The sequence below is a fragment of the Lipotes vexillifer genome, unplaced genomic scaffold (assembly GCF_000442215.2).
Source record: "Lipotes vexillifer unplaced genomic scaffold, Lipotes_vexillifer_v1.1 scaffold741, whole genome shotgun sequence".
NCBI classification, from domain to species: Eukaryota; Metazoa; Chordata; class Mammalia; order Artiodactyla; family Lipotidae; genus Lipotes; species Lipotes vexillifer.
The window spans coordinates 620,322-632,236 of NW_006796565.1; the positions used below are offsets into that span (position 1 = coordinate 620,322).

At 53.2% G+C, this 11,915-nt stretch overlaps 1 protein-coding gene across 4 annotated transcripts in view; it reads left to right on the plus strand.

The window, feature by feature from the left end:
- The window catches only part of CTBP2 (C-terminal binding protein 2), a 166,538-nt gene that overhangs the window by 122,725 nt on the left and 31,898 nt on the right, over positions 1–11,915 (plus strand). The window contains exon 1 of one of the 4 annotated variants that reach the window (XM_007468722.1): positions 3,155–5,039. The exons of the other annotated variants lie outside the window; for them this stretch is intronic. Coding sequence (XP_007468784.1) covers positions 3,368–5,039 — 1,672 coding nt within the window. The 5' untranslated portion in view covers positions 3,155–3,367. Of the gene's footprint in view, positions 1–3,154; positions 5,040–11,915 lie in introns of those variants that run through there. 4 annotated transcript variants of the gene reach the window in all.

The window sequence follows — 11,915 nt, forward strand, 5'->3', positions numbered from 1 at the left end:
GCTGAAGTGGAGGGCTCGACCTGCTTCAGTTCATCCGTAATCTGGGTGAGTTACCAACAGCTACCCCGCTGCAAAAAGATTCGGCACAGATAACTTCTGAAGGGACATGTCTGCACCACAGGTGGCGTTTTGTAGCATTAACGCCACCCCATGTTGTGTTTCTTTATGACAGGAAGGAAGAAAAAGGAAGCATCGAGATGGTATAATACTGATGACGCCTTAGGCTGGTGCCATCTGTTGGCTCAAGTCTGGGGGCCCTGACTCTGGCAAGGGCCCACTGCGCCTCGTTTCGAGAAGCTGAGGCAGTTGTCTGTTTAGGAGTTACTTTCTGATACTCAAGTGGTTAATTTTATAAGTGACATTTATATTTGGGGTTTTGGGAAACCTTAGGAAAATAACAGAATTACTTTGTTAAAGAGGTTCCCTTTGTCCAGCACCAGCAGGACTGTTGCCCCAGGTCGGCGCAGGGAATTCCAGAAAGCAGAGCGTTGGCTTTTGGAGTTTGAGCTGGGTCCTGTGCACCGTGGCCCTGGGCCGGGTACCCAAGCTCTGCATCCCAGCACCTGGAATGTGACATAATCATTCCTGCCTGTAGAATCGTTTATGGGCAAAACACCCAGCACAAGGCCTGGTACAGACTGAACAAATGTTGAAGCCCTCTAATGAGGATCCTGCAAGGAAAAGATGATGTCAAAGATGCCCTGTTTTCTGGTCACCTCGAAGGGTCAGGCAGGACTGCTGTGGCCCTTCCTGCCCAGCTAGCCGTGTTCTCTGACCAGTGGTGGAAGGAGGGAGGTGGCAGGGAAAGGGACAATGGGATGGAACCCCCACTAGGAGGCCTCAAAGGCCCCTCTTGGCCAAAAGAGCCAAGACTGGGAGAGGGGGGTGACAAGGCCAGCGTGGGCTGGAGCTGCCGGAGACGTCATCAGGTTAGTGTCTTTTCTGGGGTGAAGGTGTGTCCCGCCTGATGCGTACACCAGGCTTGTTTTCACACAGTCTTGTCTGCTTGTCGTCCTTCTTAGAAGGGTTACCGCCCAGACTGCCCCATGTTTCTCCACCCTCTCCTTTCCGGAGGGGAGGAAGCTGCGCCTGGCTCTGAACAGTGCCCCAAAGAGAAAACCCGTCTGCCCAACAGAGCCGGGAAGGGATCTGCTGTAACCAGATAGTGCTGTTTCCATTGAGTTTGGGGCTCTAACGTTTTCCTGTCCTTTTTGATGTATCTTCTAAGTGGACACATCTTCAGGCTATTGGTGAGATGTGTAAATATTGTCTTGTTTGTGGCCAGGCCCGTTGCCTCTGTCTCCTCTGCCCAGGCCTTTCAGCCCATGATGGCAAATGTGCCAGCAGAGGAATTAGAGAAATTGGCACCAGCAGGCTGCTTTCATACATGGAAACCCAACGTTTTGCAGTGTGGCTCGTTCATTTTTCTCTTTTTTTCCTGTCATGCATCCTAGGAGACGGAGGGGACTGGGGGAGGATTTGAGTCTCTTTGCCATCTGCCAGGGCTTTTTCCCAGTTCACTTGAGGCCCTATTGGCATTTTTGGGTCAGAAATAGAGGCCATGGTTTGTGTTCAGGCGGCAGACTGGGGTCCCTGTGCTGTGTCCCCAGGCAGCGCCTGGGCCAGTTCCTAAGTAGTCAGTTGGGGGTCACAGAGCTCTGGCTTTTGGGGACCAGTGCTCTTTGGGGAGTAACATTGGTTTAAACAGAGCTTGTCCCAAAGTTTAATATATGTACTGCTCAGGATGAGGGGGCACTGCCCTTTTAAACTGTCTTGCGTTGCCGTGTGCCTCTAGTTCCCGGAAATGGATTTCTACCCACTTTCCTCTTCACAGTAAATTTTCAGTATTGCTCATTCAAAAAACATTTTTTTCTTTTTTAAACAGTTAATTCTCTTTAGCTAAAGATTCTAGTTGCATCTTAGGTTGAGGGACGTATGGGTGAAGACGAAACACTCAAGTTTAATGGCTGCAAATATGCAAATTGTCCCATTTTTTTTAACGTTCTAACTGCACACAGCCCTTGTAGCCTCGCGATTCCCAGCTTTTGTTTTCGTTGTGAATTCTTTATCGTGGAACCTGCAGTTGGAAGATCCCGGTCCAGCCTGTGGTGGTGCTTCTCGGGGACCTGTGTGTATGTTTAAGAAAATATTTTAATGCTCCTATGTGGAGCTTTCCTTTATCTAAATAACTGCTGTTCTTTGCATTATTGCACCTAAAGTCCCCGGAGGACTATGTAAAATCTTAATCTATGGAAACATGGAAAATGATCCGCGAGATCTGAGCCAGGCCAAGCTCGCTAGAATTCTGCTTTCCTTGCAGACAGATTTAAACGAAGACGCGCCTCAGGTGCAGCCTCCTCCCTCCCAGCTTTGCTTCATAATGTTGGGGTTTAGTTGTTGACCTCTGTTGCAGTCTTAAAATGATAAATTCTAGATTACACGCATGGGTTGTTTTTCTGTCACCGTTGTTGTTTTTCCAGGCAGTATGAAAGGATCCGTGTTTTACGATAATACGGTAAAGAATCCATTTGGACTTGAGCAATGTAATAACTCGTTTGATTCGTAACCAGAGTCATCTCAGAGCCAGATTTCAATATTGGCAAAGCATCGGGCTGCAGACCTGGCCCATCTCTTGGGGAATCTCACGCTCTAGAAACTGTGCGAGACTTTTTCTTTTTATCCCGCCTGCCTGTTCACATTTAATTTGTTCTTAGCCGTGTGCAATGGATTAACATTTCATCAGGGTAGATTAAGAGTGAATCAACATTAAAGCGGTCTTTTTCTATTTTCCTCCTGTCACTGTTAGGCGATCAGAGGCGGGGGTGGGGGCACCTTCGGGAGGGGGAGGGAGTACTCGGCCAAAAAGTGCCCTGGTGAGGACGGGGGAGATAAGCCGGAGCTTCAGTGTGAAGATAAGTCCCAGTTGCGGGTCGAGAGGCCTGGTTGGAGCCCGCAGCCGGTTTCATCAGTCTAACGAGATGTCACATGGAACAAAAGCTTTCGGGGTTTTATTTAGCTCCTAATCCGCACGCTGAGAGAGCCGAGGTCCATGTGAGCGCACCAGCCGGGAGGGGGGCCCGGCGGGCTGGATGCAGCCTCCTTTCTGGGACTGAGCCATAAAGAAAAGACCTCTGGCGCTACCATTGGAGAGTGAGGCAAAGTTACCGTGAGTGTTGTGTTTTGTCTACTAAGGTTTCGGAGGATTAATAATTTAGGCCATACTTTGAAATAGAAAACCCACAGTTGGTTGTTCCTGCTGTCTTGGAAGGGATAGAATACAGCCGGGTCTGGGTTTGATGTATGTAATTGAAGATTTGTAAAGAAAGGCTTCCTCCTCTGCCTCGGCCGTAGTCATTTTTTTTTTCCAATGCCGGTTCCCAGCAGGCATATAAATATCGGTCGGTCTCAGAGCTGGGATGCTGCCGGGTGGTGCGAGGGCCCCTGGGAGATCGCTGAGGCTCTGGGGAGGAGAGGCTCCCTGACGGCCAGAGGCGGAGAGGGACCTTGGTGCGAGCGGCCGAGCCCTGGGCTGCAGGATGCCACCACGCCCGGGGCCGCCGAGCCCGGCCGCTACCGGGAGGCCTTCTACAACTCGCGGGCCGGAAGGAAGAGCTCCGTTCCCGACTTCGCCCTTTACGACAGCAGACAGGCGGTGATGTCAGCTCGCAGGGCCCTGCTGCCGCGGGATTACTACAGCGACCCGGCCGGAGCCGCCCGGGCCCCCAGAGAGCCTCAGCGCCATCACGACCCGGGAGCTGGCCAGCTGCCGCCCGGTTATGGAGCGCTGGGCAGCAGGATGACATGGGAGCCAGTGCAAGGCCGGGCCCCTGTCCTGCAGGACACCGGTCACCTGTACCGGGACCCCGGAGGTAAAATGATCCCTCAGGGGCAGCGATCGCAGAGCGAGGCCCCATTGCCTGCGCGGTACTCGGGGGAGCTGGCCGACAGCAGGTTTGGGGCGGAGGTGCCCGCCTACCCTGCCAGCCAGGTCTACAGCGATGTGGGCGAGAGGCCTATGGATTCCGCCACCACTGCCAGGCAGGCGGCCCCCACGTGCCTGGTCGTGGACCCTGGAGCGGCTGCTGCTTCCGATGCCAGCCTGGGCACAGCCCCGGGCGCCCTGAACCGAGGCTACGGACCTGCCCGGGAAAGCGTCTACCCCAGGACGCCTTATGAGAATTGCGAGGCCGACCTGTCCGCCTTCCGGGGGCCCGGCGGCAGCAAGAGGAGTGCGATGCCCGAGTTCCTGGCCTTCCTGAGGGCGGAGGGCGTGGCCGAGGCCACGCTGGTGGCCCTGCTGCAGCAGGGCTTCGACTCCCCAGCCGTCCTGTCCACAATGGAGGATGCAGACATCAAGTGTGTGGCGCCCAACCTGGGCCAGGCCCGCGTCCTGAGCCGTCTGGCCAGCAGCTGCAGGACGGAGATGCAGCTGCGCAGGCAGGGCCGGGGAGGCTCTCTGCCCCGGACGCGCTCCAGCAGCTTGAGCCACCGAAGCGAGCTCCACAGTGACTTGTCTGGTCTGGACGCCTCGGCCCTGCGGCCCCAGCCGGCGGGGCCCCTGCAGGCCACCTCCCCCCAAACTGCAGATCCCACTCGCCGCCCCTCCAGCGCGCCATCCCAGCATCTCCTGGAGGCCGCGGCTACCTACTCTGCCCCGGGGGTGGGCGCCCAAGTCCCCCACCTTCCCTCCAACTCTGGGTACAGCTCTCCCACCCCTTGCGCCCTGACAGCGCGGCTGGGCCCTACGTACCCCCCGCAGGCCGGGGTGGCCTTGACTAACCCGGGCCCCAGAACTGCCTACTCCACGGCGTACACGGTGCCCATGGAGCTGCTGAAGCGGGAGCGTGGGGCGGTGGCGTCTCCCCTGCCTAGCTCCCACAGCAGCCCCCAGCTCCTGCGGAAGCCCAACGTCCCCCCGGAGCCCTCCACCCTGCTGCCGGCCAGCCAGAGCCTCCACACGCCCCACTCGCCCTACCAGAAGGTGGCCCGGCGGACGGGGGCCCCCATCATCGTGTCCACCATGCTTGCACCGGAACCAAGTAATGCACCCCCTCCCTGCCTTTCCTCATTTGGGACGTGGAGGGGACAGTGGGGGCAGAGATTTGCCCACAGGACAGTAGGTCCTCGTGTTCCTGTTGCTCTCCGGCCAAGTCCGGAGAGACCAACCCTCCCCTGGACTTGCTCTCGCTTACACGCACACTCCGCCCAACCTGGCGCCTCGGCCAGCTAGCCAACTGGCGAGGGTTCTCTTGGGTGAAATAGATTTGTGGTTCAGGCCGACCCACTGGGATGGCATTGCCTCCCCTTTTCTCTAGTTGAGCTCAAGCTGATTTGTGGATTTCCCTTTACAGTAAGGAAACACAACTGTGTTTATGGGAGAAACCCAGAAATCATTCAGAACAGGATGAAACCCTCAGCTCACGAGCGGTGGCAGTTTCTCCAGTTCACATTCAGTGGCTTTGGAGAAGGTGGGATATTTGTCCAACGCCTCCCATAAATCGTTCATCGTTCACTTGCTGTTAGAAGTGCATTATAGTATGGAAGCACACCTCTGAAGGGTCTACACAGTATCAGAGGTAGAATTAATCACTGCAGAGCTAAAAACGGGTGTGCTTCCAGAATTGTGTGTTAAACAAAGCAAGATGTTGAAATCCCTTAGAACTCCCTGTTTCAAAAACAGACTTAGCCTCACATATTGGAAAACACGGTTGGGAATTCTGCTTACTTGTAGGGAAGGATATATTTCCAAGTTGAGGAAAGAGAGAAGGAATCTAGCTATTCTCTTCAAAACACGAGACGAGTGTGATTGAATGCATGTGTTTCCCTGGGCGGCTGGATAAAGTTCCAGGTGGGCATCCTCTGAGCAACACTTATGAATTTTTATTTCGACTCTGGGATCTTTCCTGGCTATTTAAGCTGTTAATCAGCTTTCCTCCTTTCTTTCCCCTGTCCTCCCCAACATAGTTTAGAAAACTGAATCTTTTTTAAATGAATTTTTTTTCCCTGAATAACTAGCGTTATAGGGTGGAGAGAGTGGGACGAAAATCGTGGTAAAAATAAGATGTACCTTTTCGAAAATACCCCTTAAATAGCCATTGGTGGGGGCTGGGAGCCTGATCTTGCAGCTCTGAGATATTGCATTAGGGTTATCTGTTACACTGGTGAAGCCGCTGATGATTCGGCGACTCGTAGACTGAAATGGCTGTTGCTTTACATGCTGGCCTCCGCACACGTTTCTTTCTTATTTCCAAAGGGACGCTGGTTGGATTTTTCTGTTGTCTCTCCCTGTAGATTGTGGTTTTGTCTCACGTGTGGATTTTCTTTTTAAGTCTTACTATAAAATTTATTTGACTTTTTTTGTTTTTTTAATCAGTGTGTGACAGGAGGAAAGTCAGGCAATATTTCCCAGGCCCTGTGTCTTCCCCTTCACAGTCAAACATTCTTTCTTTGCAACCAACTAATTTGCATGGCGATGACATTTGTTGCTTCAGTAATTTCATCTGATAATGGCTGGGCTTGCAAAGCGGATCTGAAAACATATTCCTTAATTATGTGTTGCTAAGCAACGGGAGGGTTTGGTCATAATCACAGAAAGATTATCTCCACACTGAAGTCCTGGAAAGGTTTTGCTTAAGGAGGACCTGTTCAATTGCCTTCTTTTCTTCTCTTTTTCTGTTTATTTTGCACTGCCTTCTAACAAAAACAGTCACTGTTATTTGGGTACGGGGGTGAGGGATCTTATTTAAGTTGTTTGGAGTGTGATTGTTAACACACGGTTTTGCAGACCGAGGGATATTGATTTTTGTTTCATTTGCATGGCAGCAAGCCAGTGCCAAGAAGTCTGCAGTCGGAAGTCTGCCAGCAAAAAAAATTTCTCTGTCAGATGATCTGTCCCGTAACAGTGCTTCCTCTCATTACTTCTCGAACGTTCAGTGTGTCTTCTTAGCCCTCCCCCGAAAACAGTATGTCAGTGACCGGGGCAGGAGCTTGGCTTCCCCGGGAGCTTTGAGCCTGGATACATGGCATTTTGTGTGGCAGATTTCATGAAGTCAATAGCCAGATTGGGATCTGTCACAACCTACAGTCCATAACATTCACGGTTAAGGAAACCGCTGCAGACCTCGGGTCTAGAATCCTGAAGCTCACAGGGGCAGCCCTACCGCTGCGGCTGCTGAGCTGAAACGGGAGACTGTGATCTTTAAATCCAGATCGAGCCGCCTTGGACATTTGCGGCACAACCAGCATGAATAAATCTTCATTCTGGTTTTCGCTGAACTCACGTGTTTCCCTCTGATCTGGAGGGGCAGGGGATGCCAGGAGTTGGGCTTATCTCTTCTCTCCCTTTGGAGTGGTGATCTGAGTGTTTGCAGTGGGTGGGTTGTTTGTTTTTAAGTGCTTGGTTTTATTTTTATATGCTTTGGGTATTTTAATTTTTTCATCTTTTGTACATTTTTAAAAGTGACTTTCCATTTACAGTTATTACAGAATATTGGCTATATTCCCTGTGTTGTACAACACATCCTGGAGTAGATATTTTAATTTATATTTGCTTTTCTCGGTCCATGAACTACCTGCTTCATCTTGGTTGGCTTTGTTGGTATAAATACCAGGCTCCTGTTTGCTAGTCCATGGACCGGGCAGTGGAGGGTGACCAGGTGAGGACAGGCCCCAGGGCAGCCCCCAGCCCCTGTGATGCGGGATGAGTGGGGCCGCATGTCAGACCCACGGGAGTATCGGTACCCAGTGGACCTGCTGTCGTTTACACACTGACCTGCTCGACTGGGGCACAAGCTGCGGAAACTTCTGGCAGCGGCTCTAACCCAACGATGCCCCCTCCCCCCCACGTCACATGGTGTCGACCTCGGCCAAGGATTTGCCGTCGCCCGAGTCCCCCCTGTGCCGGGTGTAGCCGGGTGCATCGTGTGAACAGCAGTGCTGCAGCCATCTTCACGGTTTTGTCCTCCGCCAAATACAGCGCCACACACGGGCTGCAGGGACCTCAGAGCTTCCAACGTGAGAGATGCAGCCCCAGCCCGCTCTCTGTCTGGCCCTTTTCAGTTTCCTTCCAGGCATTTTTCTCGATTAAGTGTATCCGTGACCCCCATCTAGTTGCCGGGGGCACTGCCCACATACCCTTCAGGACAGGACAGGACAGGGGTGTCTGCAGCCCATTTATACTGGGGGTGTGGGAGAGACTGGTGGCGTCACAGTGTTATCTGTCACCAGAGCTGGTCACTTGCGTGGCAGTGTTTGATGTGATACTGATATCTTGGCACTGGTTTCCAGCACCGTGGGAGTGCATGCCGGGTCTCCTGGGTAGGAAGTCCCATCAGAATCAGAATGGAGGATTGTTCCTGTCAGGCCCACGCACGCCTGGTGATTCCGCCCGTGTCCTTGCCTTTGGTTTTGAAGGTCCCTCTGCAATGAAGATCTGTTCTGGGGAATGGGGTCCAGACGATTCATTGGTTCTGAGGGTCATGACCCTCAAACCATCAGCCTGGAAGAGGCCCCAAAGACACCCTCCCCGCCAAGCCACCTGATCACACCCATTCCCCACCCCCAAAGCAGAGCCAGCCCAAGAAGGGTGGGCTCAGCCAGACCCCTGCATGTCAGTATGTGGGGACCATGCCCCTGAGCTGGCCCTGCAGAGCAACGGGTTGGTGACACCAGCTCTTCCATTGTCAGGACCCTGCAGCCTGCCCAGCGAGATGTGTAAAGGAGGTAGACCTCTCCCGGGCCACGGTCCAGGGCAGGGTTCCTGAGCACAGACCCCTGGGGGCTGGTCCCCTCAGCACTGCTCCAGCCCCTGCTGTGTTCCGGGCTTGGGGTCAGATGTTTGGTGCTCACAAGTGGGTGCACCCCAGCCTGGGCTTCAGGTGCATCCCCCCACCCTCCACCCAGTTAATACATAAAAGAACAGTTACTGCAGTGTGAAACAAGGGCCAGGGTAGGGACACACGCGGGGGAGCCTGCAGCACTCGGGGAGGCATCCCCGAGGAGCGGGAGTGCGCCGGCGGGGGAGGCTGAGGGCAGAGCTCAAACTCCAGAATGACTGTCAAACTGCAAACGTTGCGGTGGGGCTAAGGGAGAGGACGCTGCCCAAACCAGCAGAGGGCGGTTGTATGTGTAGGTGTAGCCCGAGAAGGCTGTCGCGGTCCTGGCTGTTGCCCAGTGACTCCCTGGAACAGGTTTTCTTGAAGAGTGATATACCTCCACGGTCAGGAAATCCTAGCCACGTGGAGCTGCCAGGGGACTCATCCAGGGTCACCCAGCAGGACTCGCCGCCTCCTCTGGCCGGGGCCCCTCTCCCCAACAGCCTCCCTTCCAGATGGATCCCAGGAAGGAGCCATGTACTTCTAAGGTGCTGACAGCTAGGCCATTCCAAGTAAAACACCTGAAATAAGTCCAAGGTCGATAAAATCGACAGGCTTCTGTTTTGCTTTTGCACTCGGAGGGTCTTTCGGGCTGGCCGCTGGGTGCGGGTTTAGAGTCCAAGGGCGCCATTTGCTTGGTTCAGTCTTCTCACCTTCCTCACTCAGGGTGCCCCCGCTCGGCTAGGCCAGCTTTGAAAGTGGTGCTTTTATCATTGTCATTGTTCCTCGGTTACTTCTCAGGCCGGGAGGCAGGACTCTGGCTTTGGCGCACTCGGCTCAGAGACTGGGCTTACCCCACAGCGATGTGTCCCTCAAAACAGCCTGCTCTGACCTTTTGGGTGTGGACTTGGTCCTTCTGTCCATGGAGGACAGCATCTAGGTAAGCTGTGGTCTGGTGGCCTGGAGGCGTCCCAGCTGCTATCTGTGCCAGGGCAGAGGGCCACGCTGCCAGGCCTGAGTCACAGAAAAGAAAAGCTTAACGGGCCTTTCACAGAATGGGTATCTGGACCCTTCTGTCAATTCGCCTCTTCTGTGGCACCCCACCCCTAACCCTGATGGCTCAGACCCCCTCTGCAGGGGTGTGTATCAGTGATCGTACAAGGAGTACGATCTGTGGGGACTTGTGTTTGGACCCCAGTTCTCTGCCTAATAATCTGGGGATCCCCCCCCCTCCACCGCCCCTTACTGGTGAAATGGGCTTCCGGCCACTTGGAGGCTCTGAGGTCATTGTAGGTTTTCTGCCTAATGTGATGTGAGACACAGAGAAGGTGGTTAATGAAACTATTCCTTGCTGGGCTTTCCTGCGAGTTAGTTTAAAGGAACTGATCTGTGTTCTCTCAGAGGAAGATGGGGCTAAGACTATTGCTGGACACCGGCCAGCTCTGCCCGAGCTCCTGTCGCCAGACCCTCATCGTGTGGCCTGAGCAGCACCAAGTTGCCCGGCACAGGCTGGCCATGCCCTCTCATCTCTAGATGGGCGTTTGGTCTCCCAGTTTTACAGAGTGGCTCTGAGTAATAGAGAGCGGGGCCGCACTGGCCTCTGCCTTCAGGAAGTGGCCTGTCGGACGTGCCTTTGGTCTCTAGGTAACAGTTCTGTGTATTAGTATCTCTTTCCACCCCCAAACTCCTCCAGGGATGATTGCCTCTCTGAAATGCTTAGAAGAGGTGGCAGTCTCGTCCACGGCGCCAGTTAGATTTTCCAGGGGACACAAGTGCCTGAGCCCGATGCACAGATGGGGCGAGCCTCGGTGCATTTATCTGCCCAAGAAAAGGCAAAGGCAACAGACCCCCTGGCCACATTTCTTCTTCACATGACCCTTGCCCTTGAGTGTCCAGTGTCCACTGGACACTGGGCTTCTCTAACTTACATTCTACTGGGTGGACCTGGGTGGGCCATGGGGCCCAGGAAGCAAAACCCGAAGTCCTCACTGGCTTTTGGTATCAGACACCTGATTGGCAAATATTTTCTCCCATCCTGCAGTTGTCTTTCTACTTTCTTGATATTGTCCTCGAAGCACAGAAGTTTTCATTGTGATGAAGAGTCCAGTTTATTTTTTTTTCCCCCGCTGGTTGCTGTGGTTTTGGTGTCTTCATCCAAGGTCATGAAGGTCTGTGCCTCAGTTTTCTTGCTAAGAGTTTTGTGTAGTGTTAGCTCTTACGTTTAGGTCCTTTTGAACCAACCTGAGTTGACTTGAGTCTGGAGTAAGGTAGGGGTCCCACCGCATTCTGCTGCCCGTGGATACTCAGTTGTCCCAACACCATTTTTAAAAGAGAAAAACCAACATATACTAACATGGAAGATTTTCAGGTGTTTGGAACCTATTTCTTGTCCCTAAGATTACACAAGGCGAGAGTTCTGAAGCTATTTGATAGGCTCTTTGCTAGTTCATGGGTTTTTTGTTTTTTTAAGTTTATGAAAGGGAAATAATGCTTTAACCCATAACTGATTAGCCCTTGTTAGCAATATAGAAGGTAAATGTACTTAAGTTAATGTGCTGCTGGGTGTGTTTTACCCACCTCTGAGGCTGGCTTACACAAAGGACTCTTTTAGTTGTTTTTCATGTAAAGGGGGGAACGAAACCCAAGACTGTGGACTTTTACTTGCTCCCTCCTGTTCAAGGAACAGGAAGGTACATGGCAGTTAAATTTAGCCAAACAGTGGTGCTCAGCATATGAATAAAACACCCTTTGCCAAATTGTTAGGAGAGCATAAAATCAAACCTGTATAAACACTCGTCCCCACTGAGAGGGTGGGCGGTTCCTGGGGGTGCGATCTGAGTGCGGTTGAGAACTGATCCCAGGAAGAGTTTGCAGATGTGAGCGGAACAGCTTCTTGTTGAAACGTGGGAGATCGGGGTGAGAAAGTTCTGGTGCCGAGTTTGTACTAGTAAATGAGGCCCCGGGGCTGGGAGGACAGCCCGAACTCGCTCTGCTGCCTGCGTCCCGAGCGCAGCTGCGTGCAGTGCTGCTGAGGCCGGCAGGGAGCGAGTCCTCCCGGTGCTGGCTTGGTAGGAAAGCGTCGCCCCCCCCCCCCCCCCGGGG